General features: G+C 47.9%; 1 protein-coding gene across 11 annotated transcripts in view; it reads left to right on the forward strand.

Annotated features, from left to right (window-relative positions):
• Nucleotides 1-25,968, forward strand: part of GBF1 (golgi brefeldin A resistant guanine nucleotide exchange factor 1) — a 173,083-nt gene extending 147,115 nt beyond the window's left edge. For 3 of the 11 annotated variants that reach the window (XM_066240260.1, XM_066240266.1, XM_066240268.1), the window contains 32 exons: nt 1,765-1,912; nt 2,541-2,764; nt 3,250-3,418; nt 3,840-4,051; nt 4,573-4,671; nt 6,292-6,486; nt 6,722-6,911; nt 7,489-7,629; nt 7,932-8,020; nt 9,336-9,538; nt 9,997-10,120; nt 10,408-10,533; nt 10,800-10,882; nt 11,536-11,772; nt 12,054-12,147; nt 12,515-12,691; nt 12,996-13,060; nt 13,144-13,267; nt 13,460-13,531; nt 13,662-13,756; nt 14,047-14,200; nt 19,119-19,344; nt 19,865-20,025; nt 20,159-20,411; nt 20,529-20,734; nt 23,051-23,201; nt 23,304-23,434; nt 23,609-23,710; nt 23,983-24,096; nt 24,229-24,409; nt 24,556-24,684; nt 25,124-25,968. In XM_066240260.1, coding sequence (XP_066096357.1) covers nt 1,765-1,912; nt 2,541-2,764; nt 3,250-3,418; nt 3,840-4,051; nt 4,573-4,671; nt 6,292-6,486; nt 6,722-6,911; nt 7,489-7,629; nt 7,932-8,020; nt 9,336-9,538; nt 9,997-10,120; nt 10,408-10,533; nt 10,800-10,882; nt 11,536-11,772; nt 12,054-12,147; nt 12,515-12,691; nt 12,996-13,060; nt 13,144-13,267; nt 13,460-13,531; nt 13,662-13,756; nt 14,047-14,200; nt 19,119-19,344; nt 19,865-20,025; nt 20,159-20,411; nt 20,529-20,734; nt 23,051-23,201; nt 23,304-23,434; nt 23,609-23,710; nt 23,983-24,096; nt 24,229-24,409; nt 24,556-24,684; nt 25,124-25,404 — 4,956 coding nt within the window. In that variant the 3' untranslated portion in view covers nt 25,405-25,968. The remainder of the gene's footprint in view (nt 1-1,764; nt 1,913-2,540; nt 2,765-3,249; nt 3,419-3,839; nt 4,052-4,572; nt 4,672-6,291; nt 6,487-6,721; nt 6,912-7,488; nt 7,630-7,931; nt 8,021-9,335; nt 9,539-9,996; nt 10,121-10,407; nt 10,534-10,799; nt 10,883-11,535; nt 11,773-12,053; nt 12,148-12,514; nt 12,692-12,995; nt 13,061-13,143; nt 13,268-13,459; nt 13,532-13,661; nt 13,757-14,046; nt 14,201-19,118; nt 19,345-19,864; nt 20,026-20,158; nt 20,412-20,528; nt 20,735-23,050; nt 23,202-23,303; nt 23,435-23,608; nt 23,711-23,982; nt 24,097-24,228; nt 24,410-24,555; nt 24,685-25,123) is intronic. The other 8 variants (XM_066240261.1, XM_066240267.1, XM_066240269.1 and 5 more) reach the window with 4 other exon arrangements.
• The last annotated feature ends 625 nt before the right edge of the window (nt 25,969-26,593 follow it).

The following is a 26,593-nucleotide window of genomic DNA, read 5'->3' on the forward strand; positions in this document are numbered from 1 at the left end:
GTTTTCCCTCATTGATCTTTTGGTCATCTTACCTGTATTTATGTTTGGATGACTTTTACCTCCAGAACATTTTTTATCATGAACTTGACTCAGAGGAGCCTTAGTGGTTTCTGTAGATATTATCCTATTTCCTGCTTAGCCACAGTGCTCAGAGAGTACTTGAAGCTCCATTATAGGCATATGACTGCAGGCATTTGGAGACGGACAGACAATATGTGACTATGCAGAGGTATTGCTATGTTACTAAAAGCTAGGGACAGAGCTTAGCTTAGCTCCTGGACTTCTCTCCCTTATGGGTAGAGAGCTATGGGTAGGGAGTAAAGAATTAGGTAGTTTCTAAGTAAGGTATTAAAGATTATCCAGGTTCTAGAGGACTTGGGGGAACTTGAGGAAGGGGGCCTACTTGGGTCCTACTCCCCAAATATCAGAAAAAATTGAACAGGCCAAGGATAATAATAGGTATATTCAGCATTTAGAAAGAAGCAGGAAGGAAAAGTAGTTCTACTGTATTTAGAGTCATTCTAATGGTTCCTGGAAGAAAATTGCTATTGCCCAACCCAGGAATGACCCATCAGTCAATCTAGGAATAGTTTGGTATAACTCTGTAGAGGGACTGGTTTCAAATCCTAACTGAGAAAGCATCAGGACCAGGAGAGCAAAATAGGCCTAAACAAAGCCACTGTGAACTCAGGTTGGAGAAAATGCTTGAAAACATATCCTAGAGTAGTCAACAGATGATAGAGATTTTAGTCACTTTGTGACTAAAAGGAAGTTATAGGAAAAATAAAAATAAAAATACAGCAAGAGAGAGAGTGAAACGGAATAATAGAGCAAAGGTCTAAGAAATCAGTAGTCTCACCATCTGAAAGCATAGACTTGCATCTAGAAAGATCCCACATGAGAAGGTCCCACTGATATATAAAAATTGGGAGCAGAGCGCCTGACCTGTGGTGGCACAGTGGATAAAGCGTCAACCTGGAAACGCTGAGGTTGCCGGTTCAAAACCCTGGGCTTGCCTGGTCAAGGCACATATGGGAGTTGATGCTTCCTGCTCCTCCCCCCTCCCCTCTCTCCCCTCTCTATAATGAATTTAAAAAAAAAATGGGAGCAGAGCAACAGCATGACATGACCCTCCATCCTCAACTCTACAAACCAAATGAAATGCCACTCCTTTCTTAACTCCAAGGAATGAGGCTTTGACCACTTTGATGCAGAAATTCCAGACATTAAGGGGTATTTTTAAGATCTAGGCCGAGTTCATGAAACAATGGGAAAGCTAAAAGTCTAGCTGGGAAGCAGTAGGCTCTCATAGTTGGATAAGAACTAGGAGTAGGAGCCTTCTCTGCAGGTAATTGAGAAGGAAAGCCCAAGAGTTCAGGGCCTATAGATCTAAAGTTTCAGGCAAAGAAGTCCCTGCCCTTACCCTTTTTGCCAGGAGGGTTGGGCACCATCTACAGGTCTCAGATTGCCACCCAGGACTCAGGGAAGCAGAGTGATGTTTGAAGGCTGGCCCTGTCAATGACCAGCCTAAAAGCAGACGTAACCTTCCACATGGAGGTTGTCAGGCTGACCTGTGAAGCAGCCAGTGTAGAAGCCAGGTCAGAGGAGTAGGAATGTGCTCTGATAGTCCAGATTCTTCTGTTGGCACAGCTGCAGGGTTTAGGCCATCTCTAGGGACCAGTAGAACTAAGAGAAGGGAAATTTCTAGGGATAGAGTTTAAGTTTGATTTGAATACCAGTGCTAATGAGATGTGATATTTCCAGCTGAAAATGAGAGCAGGAGGCATGAGTGATTCATCCAAATGGAAGAAACAGAAGAGGTCCCCTCGACCCGCACGCCACATGACCAAAGTCATACCAGGTTCAGAGCTGCCCACCTCCAATGGAACCACCTTATCCTCTAACCTCACTGGTGAGTGCCCTGGGTTGCTTCCTCTGATTGGAATAAAAAGAAGAAAAGCTTCCTCCTCCTCAAGGATTTTGACATTGAAGAACAGCCAGCTGAGGGGCTTTGATTTCTTGTGATAGCAAAAAGGGAAGACTCCAAGTTAGATCAGACAGTGACCATTTAAAAATTCTGCAGTGACTTAAGGTTGTTTTACTTCCATAGGGACTCTGACTACTTTAGAGACTAGTGTATACAGAGATTAGTATGCAGTCTGGCAAACAGTTCTGGTACCATAGAGCAGTGGTCCCCAACCCCCAGGCCGCGCACTGGTACTGGTCCGTGGGCTATTTGGTACCGGTCCGCAGAAAAAGAATAAATAACTTACATTATTTCCGTTTTATTTATATTTAAGTCTGAACGATGTTTTATTTTTAAAAAATGACCAGATTCCCTGTTACATCCGTCTAAGACTCACTCTTGACGCTTGTCTCGGTCACATGATACATTTATCTGTCCCACCCTAAAGGCCGGTTGGTAAAAATATTTTCTGACATTAAACCAGTTCGTGGCCCAAAAAAGGTTGGGGACCACTGCCATAAAGGATATGTGCTTCCCAGAGTTTCTCTTCTTTAAGCCTCACTTTTTTTGACAGGTGGCATGCCCTTCATTGAAGCGCCCACCCCCATCTCCTCTGCAAGTTCAGAGGCTGCCTCAGCAGTGGTCAGCCCCTCTACAGACAGTGGCCTGGAGTTCTCCCCCCAGACCACTTCCAAGGAGGACCTCACTGACCTGGAGCAGCCTGGCTCTCCAGGGTATAACACAGCTACAGAGCCTGGCAACAGTGAGCTAGGGGTTCCTGAGCAGCCTGACCCCCAGGTATGGTTTTTATTTTGAAAGTTTCCTCTCCAGTCTTCCACTGTGGGAATTGGCTTGATCCTTTATCCAGACCTTGGCTCAAAAGAAGGTTGGAGTGGGGAGTGGAGGCTTCTTCTCCATTTCCTAGAATTGGCTGTGCTGTCTAGAAAATACACAGCATGTCTGAGAGGTAGCTCATGGGATTTATCATTATACATATAGGTAGTAAGTACTTGGCAAAGGTGAGGGAGCTTGTCATGGCTTTTTCTGGAAGGTGATGATTTAAATCCCAAGCCTGTGAGACCCTCTGTTGCCTCTAGGTTCGAGTCATTATAGGTCAATAAAGCCTCAGGAGATGTTTATGAGTCCATTGTACTCCTTCCACTGAGTCATAGCCCTACACCTGTAGTCCATTAGAGACACGGAGGACAGATTTTTCAGAGGAGTAAGTTCTAAGTTGCTCTTCCCTCATCCCTCTTCCTATATCCACCTACTACTGATCATAGCAGGAAGGGGCCCATGTGGAAAAGGCTCAGTCAGCGTCCGTGGAATCTATCCCTGAAGTGCTAGAGGAATGCACATCCCCTGTTGACCACTCTGATTCTGCCTCTGTCCATGACATGGATTACGTCAATCCCCGGGGCGTGCGCTTTACACAGTCCTCCCAGAAAGAAGGTGAGTACTCTTGGGCTCTGCCTGTTCACCTCCCCCATCCAATCCCTTGAGCTGCCTGAGCCTAGGGTTCCTGTCTTGGAACCCTAGCATTTGCTAGTTCAAGTTGTAGTCAGGAAATGGAATGAAGCCAGAGGGCTGCTGGCATGGATGGCGTTCTTCCCTAGCGTATACAGAGAGGGAGTTGGAGAGACAATAGGAAGTGAGAAGGAAGAATAGAAAGCTTGGGACTTTTAACAAAAGGTAGGATCATCAATTCAGGTTCCCTTCAACAAATGAGACTAGTCTCCTTATTTCCCCAGAAGAATTTTTTTTTTCTTGAAGAGAATCACTAATCTGAAATTACCTTGTAAAATGCAGATCAATCTAGGTCAAGCTATCAGGCCTGTTCTTAGGAGCCCCCTTCCCTCTTGGCCTTCCCCAGGTACAGCTCTGGTCCCCTATGGTCTTCCCTGCATCCGCGAGCTCTTCCGCTTCCTCATTTCCCTCACCAACCCACATGACCGCCATAACTCAGAGGTTATGATCCACATGGGACTGCATTTGCTGACAGTAGCTCTTGAGTCAGCCCCCATAGCCCAATGCCAAACCCTCTTGGGCCTCATCAAGGATGAATTATGCCGTCACTTATTCCAGGTAAGACTGGATTTCTAAAGGGATTCGGAGCCCTTGGCTAATTTTCAGGGTCTCTCAAGGGGCAAGGGAGGACAGGGAGGGTTGACTGATTCATGAGAAGAGTATAGGACCCAGGAAGGAACCTCCCTCCCCGTTTGGCCAGTAGTCATACTCAAGATGATTCCATTAATTCCTGGGACTCTGGCAGCCAAAGGGAAATACAGGAATGGCTAGATATAGAATCCCTTCAGAGCACAAGACCTTCACGGGGACTTCACACAGTTCGCTCTCCTGCTTTTTTATTTTTTTAAGATTTTATTGACTGATTTTAGAGAGAGGAGAGAGAGAGAAAAGGAGGGAGGAGTGGGAAGCATCAACATAGTAGCTGCTTCCTGTATGTGCCTTGACCTGGCAAGCCCAGGGTTTTGAACCAGTGACCTCAGTATTCCAGGTCTACGCTTTATCCACTGTGCCACCACAGGCCAGGCTCTCTCCTTTTCTCTTGATTGAAACCTAATGTCTTACCTTACTCTGATCTCCAGCTACTCAGCATAGAGCGACTGAACCTTTATGCTGCTTCCCTGCGGGTATGCTTTCTACTGTTTGAGAGCATGAGGGAACACCTCAAGTTCCAGTTGGAGGTGAGTTTCTCAACCTTGGAAGAAGAAAAAAAAAAAGATGTATGGCATCTTCAGTGGGATCAGCTCTGTCATGCTGCAGGGGTGAGATTTAGGGGCTTCTGTAGGAGAGTACTTCCAGCCTCTGTAGTTTGGTTCATTGGCTGGCCTTTAGTGGAGAAGTTAAAAGGAGCCTAGGGAAAACCGTCTGGCTATAAAGTGGGAGAACCCAAATATGAGGACTGGCAGGTAACCTCACCATGAGTTGGTCTAGCTCTTCTGCCTAGCAGCTCCTCTGCAACATAGGCAGGCATGTCAAGCTGGCTTTGCCACTAAATTGCAAAAAGAAACTCTAAATAGGACCAAGTCAGGCTCACATAGAGAATGCAAAAAGGGCAACAGGTGACTTGTTTTGGATCAGACATGAAATAGCCAAGCCTTAGCTCTCAACATGGAGGCCAAAGAGAATATAAGTCTCTTTTCTTTCTTTTTTTAAGATGAGAGGAGGGGAAATAGTGAGGCAGGCTCCTGCATGAGCTCTGACTGGGACCCACCCATCATCCCCATCCAGGGCTGATACTTGAGTACCAAGCTATTTTTAGCACTGGAGGCTGATGAATTCCAGTAGAGCTATATATCTCAGTGCCCGGGACCACACTCAAACCAGTTGAGCTGCTGGCTATGAGAGGAGAAGAGGGAGAGAAAGGGGAAAGAGGAGGAGGGGGAAGCAGATGATTGCCTTACTTGTGTGCCCTGACTGGGAATTGAACCCAGGACGTCCATATGCCATGCCAACACTCTATCTCAGGGGTCGGGAACCTATGGCTCGCGAGCCAGATGTGGCTTTTTTGATGGCTGCATCTGGCTCACAGACAAATCTTTAATTAAAAAAAATAATAACATGGCCCTGGCCGGTTGGCTCAGTGGTAGAGCGTCGGCCTGGCGTGCAGGAGTCCCGGGTTCGATTCCCGGCCAGGGCACACAGGAGAAGCACCCATCTGCTTCTCCACCCCTCTCCCTCTCCTTCCTCTATGTCTCCCCCTGCAGCCAAGGCTCCATTGAAGCAAAGTTGGCCCGGGCACTGAGGATGGCTCCGTGGCCTCTGCCTCAGGCACTAGAAAGGCTCTGGTTGCAATGGAATAGCACCCTAGATGGGCAGAGCATCACCCCCTGGTGGGCATGCCAGGTGGATCCCGGTAGGGCGCATGTGGGAGTCTGTCAGTTTCCCCAAAATAAAATAAAAAATTAAAAAATAATAATGTTAAAAATATGAAACATTCTCATGTATTACAATCCATTTCCTACCGCTCATGTTCATGGTTGCGGGTGGCTGGAGTCAATCACAGCTGTCCTCTGGGACACCACCAAATTTTTATTGGATAATGCATAACGTATACGGGTCGTTGTATGGCTCTCATGGAATTACATTTTAAAATATGTGGCGTTCATGGCACTCTCAGCCAAAAAACGTTCCCGACCCCTGCTCTATCCACTGAGCCACCAGCCAGGGCCTATAAGTTTCTTTTAATGCATGCCTCCTGACCAGGCTTCTGTTTCCTGTTTAATGTATTTTTCTGTCCAATTTTGTCTCTTCCTATTTTGAATCTTTCTTCACCCAAATGACAATGAATGTGTTATTGCCAGATGTACATCAAAAAGCTCATGGAGATCATCACTGTGGAGAACCCCAAGATGCCTTATGAGATGAAGGAGATGGCACTGGAGGCCATTGTGCAACTTTGGCACATCCCTAGCTTTGTCACCGAGCTCTATATCAACTATGATTGTGACTATTACTGTTCCAACCTCTTTGAAGACCTCACCAAGCTGCTGTCCAAGGTACTGAGCATTATTACTGACTTCTAAAAAGAAGGCAGTATTAAGGAAATCTCTCTAGTGATCGTAAAGATGCTACATACAAGGAGGAAAATACTTGAGAACTGGAGAACAGGAAGAGGAAAGGCATTTTCTCAGGGCAATTTAGAAGTTATAGGAACGTGGAGATTTTTGGAAAAGGATCAGTTAAGTGTAAAGTATTCTAACCTCAACTCCACTGGATCTGATTACTTTCCAGAATGCCTTCCCTGTGTCTGGTCAACTCTACACAACACACCTACTGTCTCTTGATGCCCTGTTGACAGTGATTGACAGCACTGAGGCCCACTGCCAGGCTAAAGTCCTCAACAACCTTATCCAGCAAGAGAATAAAGAAGCAGCCAGACCCAGCTACGAGGCAGTGGATGGTACCCGAGAAGTCAGCAATAGTAAGAGGCATTTCTTTCTTTGAGGATCCCGGGATTCTATACTTATCCCTTCTCTACTCACGCCTTTTCCTGCTCTTATATCACTTCTGGCGGTTCTCCCAGGTCTGTGTTTTTGAGGTTTAGTGGTGTGAATGACAGATCAGTCAGGCAGGCAAGTTAGCAGGACTCGTAGACTTTGTCCTTTCTCCTCCACCACATATTGGATTTTTTACAGAATTATTTATGGAGAGGGAAGAAAACACAGATTAAAGGATATAGGACTCTGTCCCCTAAAAATTCCAGGTCCTACCTTCCCCCCACCCCCAGTATGTGCCTCCACTCTAATCTTCTCAAACTTCCCCTTTAGATTGAGGTTGCAGAAGTTCAAGGAAATTACTTGGTAATCTCTTTATTAGATGATATAATCTAATGCTTGCCTGACCTGGGACAGTGACTGCTTGTTTGGGCTTGGGTTTGTCATGTTGTAGGCTGGCAACCTATGTGGGAGCATGCAGGTCTCCTTGGCCAGGGACTCAACTTCTGCAGCTCCACTTGGCTTCTTACTCCATAAGTCTTCACTTTTCTTCTTTCTTACCAGCAGAGAGAGCAGCCAGCGATGGGAAAGCTGTAGGCATGGCCCCAGACACCCCAGGCCTGCATCTTGCTGGTGGAAGCCGTCTGCCAGCAGAACATGGGAAGCCAGGATGCAGTGATTTGGAGGAAGCTGGTGACTCTAGGGGTGGGTACTGGATGTCTGTATCCTAAGCCCCTTAACTGGAGGGCCTGGTGGAGAGCAGAGATACCCTAGGGTAGTACCTGAGTGAACCTTAGCTCCTTACCATGCCTTCACATCCAGAGAGAGAAAAGCAGACATTTGGAGCCCTAGAACGTAGGACCTTTAGGGAAGTAGAAGACTGATGAGGACAAGAAAATTCTGAAGCATTCTTCTTTTTCACTGTGGAGTATATCAGCAATTTCCAAAAGTCATTTCCTGATAAAAGAGGTCTCATGGGTTTTTCCCTCTCTTCCTCCCATTCCTAGCTGACAAAAAGTTTACCCGAAAGCCGCCTCGATTTTCCTGTCTCCTGCCAGATCCACGGGAATTGATTGAAATTAAAAACAAAAAGAAGGTACGTACAGATATCCCCAGAGCCCAGCCTCTACCCACCTCTGTCTGAGTGATCTTTTTGTGTGTGTGGGTTTTTTTACAGAGACAGAGAGAGAGTCAGAGAGAGGGATAGACAGAGACAGACAGGAACGGAGAGATGAGAAGCACCAATCATTAGTTTTTCATTGCGCGTTGCGACACCTTAGTTGTTCATTGATTGCTTTCTCATATGTGCCTTGACCGCGGGCCTTCAGCAGACCGAGTAACCCCTTGCTCAAGCCAGCGACCTTGGGTCCAAGCTGGTGAGCTTTTGCTCAAACCAGATGAGCTCGCGCTCAAGCTGACGACCTTAGGGTCTTTAACCTGGGTCCTCTGCATCCCAGTCCGACACTCTATCCACTGCGCTACTGCCTGGTCAGGCTCAGCTGGGTGATCTTTGTAGGGTTTCTGTCCCAGAAGATGAACAGTCCTGCAGCACATTGTACAGCTTCCAAAGGCTAATCTTTGGGTTTGTTGGAACTTTAGCAATCCCCCAGTTTCCTCTGAAGCCCTTCCCTTACTCCAAAACCATGTAGTTAGTCATACCCTATTGTATGCTCCTGGACAACTGCTGTCTTGAAAGCCAGGTGTTACTGGTGGTCACAAGAACCCTGGGAGCTGGTATCATGTGGGTCACTGAAAGTTATTGGTCTGGTTCTCGAGCTTCAAGGTGATGATTGGCAATAAAGGGAAATTGACATTACTTCTGGTGCTTTAGTAAAGTTCAAATAACTGGAGTGTGTTTTGTTTTTGCTTGTTTGTTTTCTTAACACAAAACCTTCTGATTAACCCTTTCTTCCTCTTACTGCTAGCCTAAATGAATTTGGTTTATGTGTGCCCTTGATTAAAGGACTGTGACTAGACATACAAAAGTTAAGTTATCATTATAGTTAGTTCACCTTGTCCTTCAAACCACAGAGCCTCAAGAACTAAGAACCCAAAGAAAGACAGGGGAATCAAACTAGTTTATAAATATGCCAAGGATGGTTGTAAAACTATAGAGAAGAAAAACCTTTTGTGGTCTCTTCTACTTTTTTCCCCTACCCTGTAGTTGGAGTAAAGTAAGCTGTCCTACACATCTTGAGCACTCAGGAAAGGAGTGAATAGGATTGGCTGTTCGCAGCCAGTTCTAATGAGGCATGAAGATTAAGGAAAGCTAGGGTCAGTATGATACAGCCTTAGAACCACATTCTAGGAGTTTGTTGGGTGACAAGCTATGGACTGTGAGGAAGTCCAGCCTGGCCTTGTCTGGTTTAGGGGCAGAGCAGCTTCTGACACCTTTAGTATTTCTTCTCCAGCTTCTGATCACTGGCACAGAGCAGTTCAACCAGAAACCAAAGAAGGGCATCCAGTTTCTACAGGAGAAAGGCCTTCTCACCATTCCCATGGACAACACAGAGGTAGCGCAGTGGCTTCGAGAAAACCCTCGTTTGGACAAGAAAATGATTGGAGAGTTTGTGAGTGACCGCAAAAACATTGACCTGTTGGAGAGCTTTGTGAGGTGAGGAAGCTGCAGGAAATATGGGACATAGTAGGTGATCATCTGGGGGGAGAGCCTCCTTCCCTCAAAGCAGTCTCAGCCAGTTGCTGCTGATGACCAGGTCACACACTCTGCCTCTTCCCATCACTTTTATCTTTTGTACCTGAAAGAGTCCCCAGCAAGATAGCTTTGGGAGCTGGTGGAGCAGGGTCCCTGAGCACAGGACAGGTTCTGGGTTCCACGGGATGAGGTTTCTAAGAAAGCCAAGAGTGCACTGATGTGAAAAGTACTAAGGTTAGGAGATGTCAAATTCTGGTCTGTGTTAGGAATGGCCAGGAGATACTTCTCCTTTGCTAGAGTCTTTGGCCTAATCTGTTCCAGTAGGACAAGGTTAGAAGAACTGTGTCTAACTAATAGAGAGCCCAACATTTGCAGCTTACATATCTTCAGCATCTTTACCCTTCTTCCTCTCCCTATAGCACCTTCAGCTTTCAGGGTCTTAGGCTAGACGAAGCTCTCCGCCTCTACCTGGAAGCCTTCCGCTTGCCTGGGGAAGCACCAGTGATTCAGAGGTTGCTGGAAGCATTCACAGAGCATTGGAGGGTGAGTTTGAGTGGCAGGGGCTAAGCTCAGCCTCCCAAATTAATTTGACTGAGGGTTTTTATGGCTCCAACTGAAGGACTCAGCTACTGTCTCCTAAGAAGGCTGAGAGCATCATCATAGATAGTCCAGCTTTCCATAGATAGTCCAGCTTCTGTTAAGGAGTTGACAAGAGGTTGGCCTCATTCTGGACGGTACCTCCCCTCTGTAGCAACATTGACTGGTGGGTTGGTGAGGGTTTAATTGTCCGGAGAAGGGCATTGACACAGGTGGGTTCTTTACTTTTTCAGAATTGTAATGGCTCCCCATTTGCCAATAGCGATGCCTGCTTTGCCCTGGCCTATGCTGTCATCATGCTTAATACTGACCAGCACAACCACAATGTTCGCAAACAGAATGCACCCATGACCCTGGAGGTAATTTTGGATCCCAACCAAGGCAGAGAAGATCCAGAAAGCTTTGGAAATAGCAGAAATGACATGGATGTCCAGTGGGCATGGTCAACAGGGTTCTGTCCATGGGAATCAGGGATGGCTGGCCAATCCAAAGAGGAACTGGGGTGGGGAGCTGGGTTCTTTCACTTAACTGTTTCCTAAGTCCTGTTTACCACAGACCCAGTGGTTCCCTGGGTGGGGCTTCAGCATTGACACATGAGAGGAAAAGCTTATTGGCCTGTCTCTAGGAGTTTCGCAAAAACCTAAAAGGTGTGAATGGAGGCAAGGACTTTGAACAAGACATCCTGGAGGATATGTACCATGCCATCAAGTAAGTATGAATAGAGGATGATGTAGTATCTCTGTTAAGAGAGGCACATTGCACCTTTTTCCAGATTTCAGAGTCACATCACTCTGCAATGACTCATATGCCCTGGATTTAGCCTTGGGACTTAGCTGGGCAACCCCCTCTCTCCCAATTCATTTCTTCCTTAAAGAAGCCTGAACAGTATTGGGACTCTAGTACTTTAAGCCAGGATACAAATTGCTCCTGCTAAATGGAGTGTCATGGCCCCTTTTCCTAAACGCAGAGCAGCTGGGGTTTCCAGTCTAGCTTCCAAGTTGTGTTCTGAGGCTGGTAGAAAACTCAAGATGGGTACTGGAGGGTGAGGCTTGGATCAGAGACAGGACACTTAATTCTTTACTACAAATCGGAAAAGATAGAATTACTCATTCTCTCATACTCAGAAAGAATGTGACATCTTACTACAGAATTAAAGGCCTCACTTAGAGACAGGTCCTTGAGATTATGGGGAATTATGGGATGGCTCTTTTCTTTCTTCCTGGTGGGTGGGAAGCAGACCACTGAACTTCAGTTTTGATGACCTCTCATTGATGGAGAATGCCACAGTAAAGCCCCTTACCCTAGCTGGGAGCATCGAGGTTCACAGCAGTACACCTGCTTCTTCCCTTACCTCCTGACAGGAACGAGGAAATTGTGATGCCTGAGGAGCAGACGGGCTTGGTCCGGGAGAACTATGTGTGGAATGTACTGCTTCATCGAGGTGCCACCCCAGAGGGCATATTTCTGCGTGTGCCTGCTGGTAGCTACGATCTTGACCTCTTCACCATGACCTGGGGCCCCACTATTGCTGCTCTCTCTTATGTCTTTGACAAGAGCCTTGAGGAGACAATCATCCAGAAAGCCATCTCAGGCTTCAGGTAGCTTACTTTTGGCCTTGGTATTGACCTCTTCCCACCTCTCTGAGCTAACATGGTTGTCTCCATACTTTTCTGGATCCTACTCTTATTTTCCTTACAGTGGTTTCTTCTTGAGTTTTTGGAGGGAGGCTGAAGCTTGGGAAAGCTGTCTTAGACTTCAGAGTAAAAGGTTTCTCCCTGGAATTAACTGGGGAAGAACCCCACGCAATCCTTCTCAGAGACTTGGAAGGGCAGCCTGGCCTTCCAGTGACTCTGTTTCTGGGACGGGGGTGACATTACAGGAAGTGCGCCATGATCTCCGCCCACTATGGCCTCAGCGATGTCTTTGACAATCTCATCATCTCTCTGTGCAAATTCACAGCTCTCAGCAGTGAGGTGAGCAGGGGCAGGAACTATGTACCTGGAGTTCCAAAGGAAGACCTCTCTTTAGCCATGGATTACTCTTATCTTCTTTCAGAGCTGGTTTCCCTTAGCATATTCACCTCCCTCTTGACTACAGTAGAGTTTAGGCCATTTCTGTCTTAAACACCCAGGATGAGATTAGCATTATCTCATGTAATAGGGGTGGGAGAGGAGATGCAATAGCGGGAAAGGTCTTATCCAGGATAGCCCTTCCCCCTAGTATTATGGGGGATTGAAGCAGAGCCAGCAGAAGGACCCTCAGGGAACTATAGGTTGAGGCCTAAGAGGTTCTCTCTTTTAGACATTTGCCAGGCCCTAAGCTCCTTCACATCTTTTCCAGTCTATTGAGAACTTGCCCAGTGTGTTTGGAAGCAATCCTAAAGCCCACATTGCAGCCAAGACAGTATTCCATTTGGCCCATCGTCATGGCGACATCCTTCGAGAGGGCTGGAAGAATATCATGGAAGCCATGCTGCAGCTCTTCAGAGCCCAGCTGCTGCCCAAGGCTATGGTGGAGGTAATTCTTGGCAAGAGCTCCATGATTATATGCTGTTGGTATATAGAACTAGTTCAGAGTAGCACTGGGCCTGATACCTGCTGAATCTTACCAATAACACCTCAAATGAAAGACCACAGATCTTGAGTGGGGGGATAGCTGTCAAGGAAGACTGGTAGAAGCCATTGCCAGTCACCATATGGAGGGGCTCCAGTCAATAGTGTAGGGCAGAGAGCTATAAGAAGAAAGCCAGAGAACTCTGCCCGAGGGGGCAGAAAATGCAAAGGGCATGTAGAAAGAAATTATTTTTGACCTGCTTTTCCAGGTAGAAGATTTTGTGGATCCCAATGGCAAGATCTCTCTACTGCGGGAGGAGACACCATCAAACCGGTGAGGGCAAATCAGAGGTTGAAGTCTTTGGGGAGACAGGGTCAGGACTCTAGAGCTCACCAGGGTTTGTACCCTTTCTACAGAGGAGAGTCGACAGTGCTGAGCTTTGTGAGCTGGCTGACACTAAGTGGTACCGAGCAGTCTAGTGTGCGGGGCCCATCCACTGAGAACCAGGAGGCTAAGAGAGTGGCCTTGGACTGTATCAAGGTAACTGCCGGCCTACCCCTTGTGAACAAGCCTAGGCCCTTACCTACTGGACCGATAACCTATGAACTGAAGAATAGAATCATCGAGGGCTTGTGACCAGAAATGACTCCTGATCTCTTCCTGGGTCTTGGGAAAGTTCTCTTTTCTCCAGGCCTGTCACTGACCCTTCCTTTTCTCATGTGTCCCCTCCAGCAATGTGACCCAGAAAAGTTGATCACAGAAAGCAAGTTTCTCCAGCTGGAGTCACTGCAGGAGCTTATGAAGGTAGAGAATGAGGAGAAGAGAGGGAAGGGCTGGCTAAGTTGGCAAGGGAGAAGAGAACAGTGATGTAAACTTCAGTTTCTGTCAGGGCAGTGCAAGTGGCTCCTACTTTCATGCTGTTGTTCTCTTCTAGGCTCTCGTCTCAGTGACACCAGATGAAGAGACATATGATGAGGAGGATGCTGCTTTCTGCCTGGAGATGCTGCTGAGGATTGTGCTGGAGAACAGGTAGAAAGCCGGCTTCAGGCAGGCCTTACACTGGGCTTTGTGAAACTCATTTATTAGTTCTATGCTGGTTGTCCAAAGGGATGGAAGTCTGGAGCCATCTTGCTCAGTGGGATCTAGGGGTAAGAAGCACATGAAGCTGTAAGCAGTGGAGGAGAAGCTTGCTTGTTATACCTGTCTACTTCGGGTATAATACCAATGAACCTGAAAAGGCCCAGCCTGAACCAGAAAGGGAGGCTGACTGCCCAGTGGCCTCTCTAGCTGAGACTGTCTTTATTCCTCATGTTCTTCAGGGACCGTGTGGGCTGTGTGTGGCAGACTGTTCGAGACCATTTATATCACCTGTGTGTCCAGGCACAGGATTTCTGTTTTCTTGTGGATCGGGCAGTGGTGGGGCTACTGCGCCTAGCCATTCGGCTACTCCGGAGAGAAGAGATCAGTGGTCAGGTAAGCAGAGTACAGCTGGGAAGGCAGGAAGGTATGCAAGGGACTAAAGTAACAGTGTCAGTTGTGGATATGACCTGAGACAGGGGATATGTTTAGTGCGTGAACCCAGGGACTAACTACAAGGCTGGGGCAATCTAAGAGGTGGCATTGGGGATGCATCTGGAATGACCTCAGATATGAAACTGATACTCAGCACCTCTGCTGGCTTTATAAATCTGCTCTGAGGGCTGGATACCTCTGCTCTGTGGCTATTCCAGCCTTATACCTGGCTTCTTCTCATGCTTAGGACTCTCCTGAGATGTCTTGGCCCAACTGTAAAAGACAATCAGCATAGAACTAATAAATGAGTTTAGCAAGGTCCCAGGATGTAAAATGAACACACAAAAATTAATCACATTTCTATATACTGACAATGAACATATGAAAAATAAAACCAAAGACCTATACCATTTATAAGTAAAATACTTAGATATACATACAATAAAACATATAGTATCTGTATGCTGGAAATTAACAAAATTCTAATGAAATAAATCAAAGAATACCTAAATAAATGAAGGGGCATACCATGTTCATAGATTGGAAGACTCAATGTAGTAAAGATGTCAGTTCTCCCCAGTTGATCTATAAGTTTAATGCAACTTCTATGAAAATGCCAGCTGGGGCCCTGGCTGATTGGCTCAGCGGTAGAGCGTCGGCCTGGCGTGCAGAAGTCCCGGGTTCGATTCCCGGCCAGGGCACACAGGAGAAGTGCCCATCTGCTTCTCCACCCCTCCCCCTCTCCTTCCTCTCTGTCTCTCTCTTCCCCTCCCACAGCCGAGGCTCCATTGGAGCAAAGATGGCCCGGGTGCTGGGGATGGCTCTATGGCCTCTGCCTCAGGTGCTAGAATAGCTCTGGATGCAACAGAGCGACGCCCCAGAGGGGCAAAACATCGCCCCCTGGTGGGCATGCCGGGCGGATCCCGGTCGGGCGCATGTGGGAATCTGTCTGACTGCCTCCCGGTTTCCAGCTTCGGAAAGATGAAAAAAAAAAAAAAAAGCCAGCTGGGGTTTTTTTAGACACAGAAAAGCTTTGTCTAAAATTTATATGGAAAAGCTCAGGCCCTAAGATAGCCAAACATGTTGAGGAAGAAGGAAGTGATATTAAGGTTTACTATATTGCTGTAGTAACCAAAACTGTATATTGTTGGTAGAGGGAGAAGCATATATAGATCAATGGAACAGCAGAAAAAAACCAGAAATAGACCCACATAAAGATGCTCAAGTTTTTTAAAAAGTTTCCAAAAGAATTGTTTAAAAGAAGTAACAAAAAACAATGGGGGAAAGATAGCTTTGAAAGCCATAGTAGGGAAAATCAAATGAACCTTGACTGGAGCTTCATACCTTATGCAAAAATTAACTCAAAATAGATTATAGATGTAAATGGGAAATATAAACCTATAAAAACTTTAGGAAGAAACTTAGGCAGATACTTTAAGGAGCTAGGCAAAGAGTTCTTAGCCTTGACCTTAAAAGAATAATCCAGGTTCTGGCCAGTTGGTTCAGCAGTAGAGCATCGGCCTGGCATGTGGAAGTCCTAGGTTCAATTCCCAGTCAGGAAACACAGGAGAAGCAACTATCTGCTTCTCCATCCCTCCCCCTTCTTTCTCTATCTCTCCCTCTCTCACTGTCTCTCCCTCTCTTCCCCTCCCACACCCATGGCTCAAATGGAGCAAGTTGGCCTGGGACACTGAGTATGGCTCCATGGCCTCACCTTAGGCGCTAAAATAGCTCATTTGCTGAGCAGCACCCTAGATAGGCAGAGCATTGCCCCATAGCGGGTTTACTGGGTAGATCCTGATTGGGTGAATGCGGGAGTCTGTCTCTCTGCCTCCCACTTAATGAAAAAAAAAGGTAAAAAGAACAGCCTGACCAGGCAGTGGCACAGTGGATACAGCATCATATTGGGATGCAGAAGACCCAGGTTCGAAACCCCAAGGTTGCCGGCATGAGTGTAGGCTCATCTGGTTTGAGCAAGTCTCACCAGCTTGATCACAGGGTTGCTGGCTTGAGCATGGGATCACAGACATGACCCCATGGTTGCTGGCTTGAGCCCAAAGGTTGCTGCTTGAAGCCCAAGGTCACTGGCTTGAGCAAGGAGTCACTTGCTCTGCTGGAGCCCCTCTGTCAAGGCACATATGAGAAAGCAATGAATGAACAACTAAGGTGCCGCAATGAAGACTTGATGTTTCTTATCTCTCTTCTTTTCTGACCCTATCTGTCCTTCTCTCTGTCTCTCTCTCTGTGTCTCAAAAATAAAAACAATCTATAAAAGGAAAATATGATAAATTAGACTTCATCGGTATTAAAAACTTCTACTCTATGATAGCTCATGTGAAAAGGATGAAAAGACAAGGAACATATGTTTGTTAATAACATAGTTGAAAAAAGACTAGTATCTAAAATATAAAAGAACTCCTGGAATTCTGAGGTTGAGAGTTCGAAACCCTGGGCTTGCCCGGTCAAGGCATATACAACAAGCAAGCAATGAACAAGTAAAGTGAAGCAACTGATACTTCTTGCTCCCACCTCTCTCCTCTCTCTGTAAAATCAATTTTTAAAAAATATAAATATAGCCTGACCAGGCGGTGGCGCAGTGGATAGAGCATTGGACTGAGATGCAGAGGACCCAGGTTCGAGACCCCGAGATCACCAGCTTGAGCGTGGACTCATCTGGTTTGAGCAAAAAAAAGCTCACCAGCTTGAACCCAAGGTCACTGGCTCCAGCAAGGGGTTACGCGGTCTGCTGAAGGCCCGCGGTCAAGGCACATATGAGAAAGCAATCAATGAACAACTAAGGTGTCGCAACAAAAAACTGATAATTGATGCTTCTCATCTCTCTCCATTCCTGTCTGTCTGTTCCTATCTATCCCTCTCTCTGACTCACTCTCTGTCTCTGTAAAAAATTAATTAATTAATTAATTTTAAATATATATATATATATATATATATATATATATATATATATATATATATATATATATATATATAAAAGAACTCAAAACACAGCAGTAAAAAAATATTAGAGGGCCCTGGCCGGTTGGCTCAGTGGTAGAACATCGGCCTGGCGTGCAGAAGTCCCGGGTTCGATTCCCAGCCAGGGCACACAGGAGAAGCACCCATCTGCTTCTCCACCCCTCCCCCTCTCCTTCCTCTCTGTCTCTCTCTTCCCCTCCCGCAGCCAAGGCTCCATTGGAGCAAAGTTGGCCCGGGCACTGAGGATGGCTCTATGGCCTCTGCCTCAGGCGCTAGAATGGCTCTGGTTACAACAGAGCAACGCCCCAGATGGGCAGAGCATCGGCCCCTGGTGGGCATGCGGGTGGATCCTGGTTGGGCGCATGCAAGAGTCTGTCTGACTGCCTTCCCATTTCCAACTTGAGAAAAATACAAAAATACAAAAAAATTAGAAAATGGGCAAAAGATCTGAAAAGACATTTCACTAAAGATTATATATAGATGGTAAATGAGCATGTGAAGACATTAACTGATGCTCAACATCATTAACCAGTAGGGAAATGCAAATAAAAGCTGTGATGAGACATCACCACACACCTATCAGAATGGCTAAAGTAAAAATATCGAATGCTGGCAAGGATGTGGGTCACTCACACATCACTGGTAGGAATGCAAAATGGTGGAACTCTGTTGGCAGGTTTTTATAAAACTAAGTATATCTTGTAAAAAATAAATAAATATACGGTTACCACACAATCCAGCAGTTACATTCTTGGGTTTTTATCCCAGAAAAATGAAAACTTTCTTGTAAAAACCTATGTTGAGCCCTAGCCAGTTGGCTCAGTGGTAGAGCGTCAGCCTGGCATACAGGAGTCCTGGGTTCGATTCCCGGCCAGGGCACACAGGAGAAGCACCCATCTGCTTCTCCACCCCTCCCCCTCTCCTTCCTCTCTGTCTCTCTCTTCCCCTCCTGCAGCCAAGGCTCCATTGGAGCAAAGTTGGCCCAGGCACTGAGGATGGCTCTATGGCCTCTGCCTCAGGCGCTAGAATGGCTCTGGATGCAATGGAGTGGTGCCCCAGATGGGCAGAGCATCGGTCCCTGATGGGCATGCCGGGTGGATCCCGGTCGGGCACATGCGGGAGTCTGACTGCCTCCCCATTTCCAACTTCAGAAAAATACAAAACAAAAAAACAAAACAAAAAAATCTATGATGAACATTCATAGACATTTTCATAATAACCCAAAACTGGAATTAGCTCCCATGATTTTCAACAGGTGAATGGTTATTCTGGAGTACATACATACCATGTACTTATGATTCAGCAAGTAAACACAAACTGTTGATACATGTAACAACTTGGAGTTATGCTGAGTGAAAAATGCCAATCCCAAAAGGTTATGTACTATATAATTCCATTTATATAAAATTTTGAAATGACATAGTTTTAGAAATTGTGGACAGATTGCCAGGCATTAGGAAAGAGGCAGATGTGGCTATAAAGGGGTAACATGAGGGAGTCTGTGGTGTTAGAACTATTCAGCATCTTGACTAGTGATGAATAACAAACCTACATAGGTGATTAAATTGTGTAGAACTTAATATGCACGAGTAGAAGTAAAACTGAGGAAATCTGAATAAGATCAGTGGATTGTATCAACGTCAGTATTCTGGTTATGATATACTATAGTTTTGCATAATATTGCCATTGGTGGTAAACTGGGAAAAATCTTAAAGGGGTATTTGTGTTATTTCTTATAATACATATCAATCTATAATTATCTCAATACAATTTTTAAGACATAAAAAAAATAAAAGACCAGCAGCTGTACCCTAAGTTTGGTCAGACTGTCCTCACTGGCCTAAGAAGACTGGTGGGTAAGGACCAGACATTGTGTGCCACTTCCCACTTACCCCCACTCCAGGTATTGCTCTCCTTACGAATTTTGCTACTGATGAAGCCCAGTGTGCTGTCCCGAGTCAGTCACCAGGTAGCCTTTGGGCTCCATGAACTCCTCAAGACCAACGCAGCCAACATCCACTCAAGTGATGACTGGGCCACCCTCTTCACGCTGCTGGAGTGCATTGGCTCAGGTGTGAAGCCTCCAGCTGCCCTACAGGCCACAGCCAGGGCCGATGCGCCGGATGCGGGTAAGCCCCTTCCTTGGGGAGTTCCACACTGGCAGATAGAGCATCGTGGCCCCAGGGGTTGAGACAGGAAAACAAAACAGGTTTATTACATTCAGCGGATTAAATATCCATGGCTTCTGCTGTCTGCTTCCAGAGCTTTCTATGCCCACTGGCCTCTCCTCAGCACCTGTAACCTTTAGGTTAAACAGCATGAAGGCAAGTAGGCAGCAGAGAAAGCCGTGAAGCCAAGCTTACAACTGTCCTGAGGACTGTTCTCTCAGAAACTGAGAAACTGCCCCCTCCCTCACCTGACAGCTGCTACTAGATGCCATCAGAAACCCAAATTAGCCTGCTGCCGTATTTGGTCAAGAGAGAAGCTGTCCAGACCATCCTTCAGCCCTCTGATGACAGGGGCTGAATCTAAGCCAGACCAAGAGAGAAGAGGCCAGGCTTTAGCACCTTTGTTCTGAGAGCTGAAATTATTCCCTCTACCCAATGTCCCCATCCTCACTTCAACTCTGCCTTTCTCCCTGCTGCTCAGGGGCCCAATCAGACAGCGAACTCCCATCCTACCATCAGAATGATGTGAGCCTAGACCGAGGGTACACTTCAGACTCAGAGGTCTACACTGACCATGGAAGGCCTGGCAAGATCCACCGATCAGCCACAGATGTTGACGTGGTCAACAGCGGTTGGTTAGTGGTGAGTGAGCACTGAGCAGTGGATGATACTCTTTCCTTCTTGGCCTGTGGGAAGGATTCTTGGCCTCTGAGAGGGCATCCAGGGTAAGATCCAGTTCCAGCCTGAGTTCCCAGCTCCTCTGTGTACTTTACAGGTGGGGAAGGATGACATCGATAACTCCAAGCCAGGGCCCGGGACAGGGCCCAGCCGGCCGGGCCCTTCACCCCTGGTCAATCAGTACAGTCTAACAGTGGGGCTGGACCTCGGGCCACATGACACTAAGTCTCTGCTTAAGTGTGTGGAATCGCTGTCCTTCATTGTGCGTGACGCTGCCCACATCACACCTGACAACTTTGAACTCTGCGTCAAGACTCTCCGCATCTTTGTGGAGGCCAGTCTTAATGGCGGTGGGTCACCTGATGAAAGGGCTGTTGGGGAGTAGCCATGTGACTAAATGGGAACAGGGAGGAAAAAGCAGGCTGTGTCCATGAATGTGGAAATGTGACCTGAATCTGGCTCTTCAGGGTGCAAGTCCCAAGAGAAACGTGGCAAGATTCATAAATATGACAGCAAAGTGAACCGCTTCAGGAAGAAATCTAAGGAGAGCTTAGTGCTTCGGCGGCCTCGAACCTCCAGCCAACATGCTGCTCGGGGCGGGCATAGTGATGACGATGAGGAGGAAGGCGTGCCTGCCAGCTACCATACGGTGTCTTTACAGGTCAGTCAGGACGTAAGTATGGCACCCTTTACTTCCTCTTCTCTCCCTGCACCTGACTTGAGGAGTATAGGCGGGCTCAGGGACAGCTAGGACCTCCACAGTGTTCCCACCTGTAAGTCTTTGTTTAATTTTTAAACTAAAGTTGATTTTTTGAATAAATAATCTATGCACATGGTACAAAGTTCAAAAGGTACAAAAGAGTAAACAGATAAAAGTAAGTCCCATTCCATTCCTATCCCTAGCCACAAAGTTCTCACCAGAAGCACCACTGCCATCAGTTTCTTGTCTATCCTTCCAGACTTGTTCTGTGTCTATTCAAGGCATATAAAATGTATTTTATGAGCAGACTTTATATCACTAAATAAATGGATAACTAATTGCTTTAAATAGAATAGTCTTCATTTTATTTTTATTTTTATTTTTTTAATTTTTTTTTTTTTTTTTAATTTTTATCTGAAGCTGGAAATAGGGAGAGACAGTCAGACAGACTCCCGCATGTGCCCGACCGGGATCCACCCGGCACACCCACCAGGGGCGAAGCTCTGCCCACCAGGGGGCGATGCTCTGCCCCTCCGGGGCGTCGCTCTGCCAAGTCCAGAGCCACTCTAGCACCTGGGGCAGAAGCCAAGGAGCCATCCCCAGCACCCGGGCCATCCTTGTTCCAATGGAGCCTTGGCTGCGGGAGGGGAAGAGAGAGACAGAGAGAAAGGGAGGGGAGGGGGGTGGAGAAGCAAATGGGCACTTCTCCTATGTGCCCTGGCGGGGAATCGAACCCAGGTCCCCCGCACGCCAGACCAACGCTCTACCGCTGAGCCAACCGGCCAGGGCCTATTTATATATATATATATATATATATATATTTTTTTTTTTTTTTTTTATTCAGTGAGAGGAGGGGAGACAGACAGATTCCTGCATATGCCCTGACAAGTCCCAGCAATCGATACTCGACCCATATGGGGTGTTGCTCCGTTGCTCAGCAACCGAGCTCTTCTTTAGCACCTGAGGCAGAGGCTGTGGAACCATCCTCAGCACCCAGGGCCAACTTGCTCCAGTAGAGCTATGGCTGCAGGAGAAGAAGAGAAAGAAGTGAGAGAGACAAAGGGGTGGAAAAGCAGATGGATGCTTCTCCTGTGTGCCCTGACCGGGAATCAAACCCACAACATCTACATGCCAGACTGACACTCTACCACTGACCCAACTGGCCAGGGCCTAGAGTAGTCTTAGAAAAAATAATGAAAACAGAATATTAAATCTGACTAAACACTGTTTTCCATCAAAGCCATTTGAGCCTGGGGTATGTTTTTTGTTTTTATTATTTATTTATTTTAGAGACAGACAGGAAGGGAGAGAGATGAGAAGCATCAACTCATAGTTGTAGCACCTTAGTTGTTCCTTGATTGCTTTCTCATATGTGCCTTGACTGGGGGGCTCTAGCTGAACCAGTGACTCCTTGCTCATACCGGCGACCTTGGGCTCAAGCCAGCATCGATGGGGTCATGTCTATGATCCGATGCTCAAGCCAGCGAGCCCACACTCAACCTGGATGAGCCCCTGCTCAAGCTGGCGATCTTGAGGCTTCGAACCTGGGTCCTCAGCATCTCAGGCCAATGCTCTATCCATTGTGCCACTGCCTGGTCAAGCTATGCTTTCTGTTTTTAAAATAATGGCCTGACCAGGTGGTGGTGCAGTGGATAGAGCGTCGGACTGGGATGCAGAAGGACCCAGGTTCGAGACCCCGAGGTCGCCAGCTTGAGCGCGGGCTCATCTGGCTTGAGCAAAGAGCTCACCAGCTTGGACCCAAGGTCGCTGGATCCAGCAGGGGTTTACTCGGTCTGCTGAAGGCCCACGGTCAAGGCACATGTGAGAAAGCAATCAATGAACAACTAAGAAGTCGCAACGCGCAATGAGAAACTGATGATTGATGCTTCTCATCTCTCTCCGTTCCTGTCTGTCCCTGTCTATCTCTGCCTCTGTAAAAAAATTAATTAAAAAAAAATAAAAATAAAAAAATAATGAAATTTTATCTATAATCAGGTGTGAAAGATAATTAAAAAGAATCTTTCTCACTATACAACTCAGTGTTGTTCAGTACTTAGTCCACACCCCTCCTCAGGTCTCCTCTACTAGGAGTAGTAACATCCAGCTGTGGGAAACACTGGCCAGAACTGGGCAATGAGCTCATGGAGCCGAGAAGGGTGTGGTGAGAGGGGTGGAGCATGGTACAATTGGTATTCGGGTCTCCCTTGAGGACTCAGTCAGGGACAGTCGGGGGTGGAGGGTTTCACCAGACCTAGCCCCACTCATGTTCTGCCCCTCCTCTGACCCCAGTTGCTAGACCTGATGCACACCCTGCACACGCGGGCGGCCTCCATCTACAGCTCATGGGCAGAAGAGCAGCACCACCTGGAGTCAAGTGGCCGGAAGATTGAAGCCGATTCACGTACCCTTTGGGCCCACTGCTGGTGCCCTTTACTGCAGGGTAAACCTTGGGGGAGCACAGGGCAGGGCAGAGGTGGAGCAGGAGTTGGGCAGTACCAGGATCAGGACGGCTGAAGGATGCTGAGCCTGTTCTCACTCTCAGGAATTGCCTGCCTGTGCTGTGATGCCCGGCGCCAGGTGCGGATGCAGGCACTGACCTATCTGCAGCGTGCACTCCTGGTGCATGATCTGCAAAAGCTAGATGCCCTGGAATGGGAGTCCTGTTTTAACAAGGTAGGACTTCCCTCTGGTCACATCCTTAAGAACAGAACAGCCTGAAGAGCCCTACTATCAATCCTCAGCCTCTCTCACACCTTCCCCTCTGCTCAGTGGCTTGCCAGCCCCTGGCTTCCCTGGAGCAAGGCTGTCAACTGACCCAGTTGGAGATGTTGGCTGTTTACCCACCAGGTGCTGTTTCCTCTACTGACCAAACTCTTGGAGAACATCAGCCCAGCAGACGTGGGCGGGATGGAGGAGACCCGGATGAGGGCTTCCACACTTCTCTCTAAGGTACTGCTCACCACCTACACCCACCCACTCCCCTGCCTCTTCACAAAGAGGGAAACCAAGTCTCTGGTAGGACCTAGAGATTAGAGATGCGGTGTAGGTCCTAAGGACCCCAGCTATGGAGACTCAGTGGGACTTAGGGACCTGAGAGGATTCTGGAATTCAGAAGAATCTCTAAAGTTCCCATGCAAGATAGGGCAGGCTGCCTCCTGACCTTGGAGAAGGGTACAAAAGGCTCCTACCGTACCCTCAACTGAGGGGCTGGTGGGCCATAGGTCTTCTTGCAGCACTTGTCTCCACTGCTGTCACTCTCTACCTTTGCGGCCCTCTGGCTGACCATCTTGGACTTCATGGACAAGTACATGCATGCAGGCTCCAGTGATTTACTGGTATGTCCCGCCTCAGCCTGCCTCCTGCTGCTTGCTGGGAAGATTGACGGCTTCCCCCTTGGCGGCTACCTCCTCCTGACCATGTTCCCCATGCCCTCTTTCCTGTTCCCACGGTCCCACTGCCACCTGCAGTCAGAAGCCATCCCTGAGTCTCTGAAGAACATGCTCCTGGTGATGGACACGGCGGAGATTTTCCACAGTGCAGACGCCCGAGGAGGCGGGCCCTCGGCCCTCTGGGAGATCACGTGGGAGCGCATCGACTGTTTTCTGCCCCACCTACGAGATGAGCTTTTCAAGCAGACTGTCATCCAGGGTAGGGGCTCAGCCCAACTTCATCAGAAAGAATCTGGAGCTCACTAGTTCTTTGTGCTCCAGGTGGGTGGGAAGACTGGCGAGTGTTCAGGGCTTTGCTTGAAACAAAGTTCTGAGACCTGCATCTGGATTCTTTGCACTCCTCAGACCCCATGCCTATGGAGCCTCCTGCCCCCAAACCTCTGGCTTCAACCCACTTAACTCCTGCTGCTGGAGACACCAGAGCACCTGGCCATCCAGCTCCCCCAGAGATGCCCTCTGAACTGGGGGCCTGTGGTGAGTTCCTCTGGGCCAGCGTTCTGGACGTTGAGCAGGAAACAAGAGGCCTATGAGGAGGCCCAGGGAAGCTTGGGACTGCTGCTCAGCATGGGCTGTGAGGCGGGGGAAGGGGAAGAAAATCATTTTTGCCTGCTCTTCCTATCAGAAATGGTGGGCCAGATAAGCTCTGATTAGCTAACTGCTTGAGATTTTCAGTCTTGGGAGGAAAAGACAGGGTCTGGGATTTGGAGAATATGTAGTTTGCCCTTCAAGGACTCTAGTAAAGACCAGGCCAAAATTAATTTGACTAGAAGTACAACAGAGGTAGAGGGTAGAGATAAGGTAGCCGGGCATTGCAGTGCGTTTCAAGGGAGACTCCCAACTGTTTAGCCTGGGAGGGGTCATTTTGCTCCCAGGAATGGGGAGTCTGACCACAGCCACCTTGCTCTCCCTCTAGATGCTGAGAAGCTCGAAGGCCCCCGCCCTGGCAGCAGCAGCTCCCCTGGCTCACCCGTGGCATCTAGTCCCAGCAGGCTGAGCCCTACCCCAGATGGGCCTCCTCCCCTGGCTCAGCCCCCACTGATCCTACAGCCATTGGCCTCCCCACTGCAGGTGGGCGTGCCACCCATGACTCTGCCCATCATCCTCAACCCTGCTCTCATTGAAGCCACCTCACCAGTGCCCCTGCTGGCCACACCACGCCCCACAGACCCCATGCCCACCTCTGAGGTCAACTAAAGAAGGCCCCTCAGAGATCAAGACTTATGAGGCTGTCCCTGCCCCCACTCCTTTGAGCTGTCCCAGGGGCTACAAACTCTTCAGGCCCAGCCTGAGCTGCTGCCACTGCTACTTGTATGGGGACCTGAAAAAGAGAACTTTTATAGCCCTTCCTGGGATCCACAATCAGGTTTCAGGACCTTTTTCCTCCTCTGCTGTCCATTCTTGGGGGTCCAACCTGAGAGCACTCTCAGGTACCACCTGCAGCCTGGCAGCTGTGGGGAGGCATCACTGTGCCAGCCTGCAGTGCCTGCCCTTGTGCCCCTCCTGCACGTGGTCAGGCATTGAGAGCCAAGCCAACCACTTTGCACTTTGTTTCCCTCCCCCACCCCATTCCCATCAGTCTGGCCACTCCTCCAGTTCCTTCTTTTATTAATTAGTTGGTCAGTTTGGAGAGCTGATTGGCACCATGGAGGGTGGGCAAATGGGGCTGGACAGAAGCATGTACATATGGAAAAACAGGAAAACAGGACAACGGTAGACTTTTTATGATATGTATAATAAATGTCTTAGTACCAACATCAATGCCTTTCCCTCTGGTTTCCTTCTTGAATTTGTGGACACTGTTATTAAGATGCCCAGGGATTGGACCTTGAATGAACACAAGTGACTCTGAGCCTACTGTAGCCGTGCCCCCTGCCCAGCCAACTGCCACAACCGAGGTCAGGATTCCTTCAGCCTGCTGCTGCCCAAACACCACCTCCGCACAGCAGTGCGTCCTTGGCACCAGGGATGTGCCAGGGTTTGGGGCAGTTGTCCTCTTCCCTAACAGCTCCAAGCAAGACACCTGGGACAACAGACTGAGATCAAAGGAAAATCAGAGCAGAACTGTAGTTAATCAGAAGTCTCCCCTCTGCTGTACCTCATGGTCCAGGACAGTGGTTCTCAACTTGTGGGTCACGACCCCGAACAAACAAAACACAGGGGTCGCCTAAAGCCATCGGAAAATACATATTTTAAATATGTATGTTGCGACCCACAGGTTGAGAACCGCTGGTCCAGGAGCACAAAGGAGCCTGTAGGGCTTGGGGGGCGGGGCTGGGAGACATCTTGCCCACAGCTGTGAACGTGTGTGTCTGGGCACAAGGCATTCATTCTGGTCCAGAATTGAGGAAGGACAGTTTCTTCCACACCACAGTCTCCATCCATC

Source organism: Saccopteryx bilineata, chromosome 7 (assembly GCF_036850765.1).
Source record: "Saccopteryx bilineata isolate mSacBil1 chromosome 7, mSacBil1_pri_phased_curated, whole genome shotgun sequence".
NCBI classification, from domain to species: domain Eukaryota; kingdom Metazoa; phylum Chordata; class Mammalia; order Chiroptera; family Emballonuridae; genus Saccopteryx; species Saccopteryx bilineata.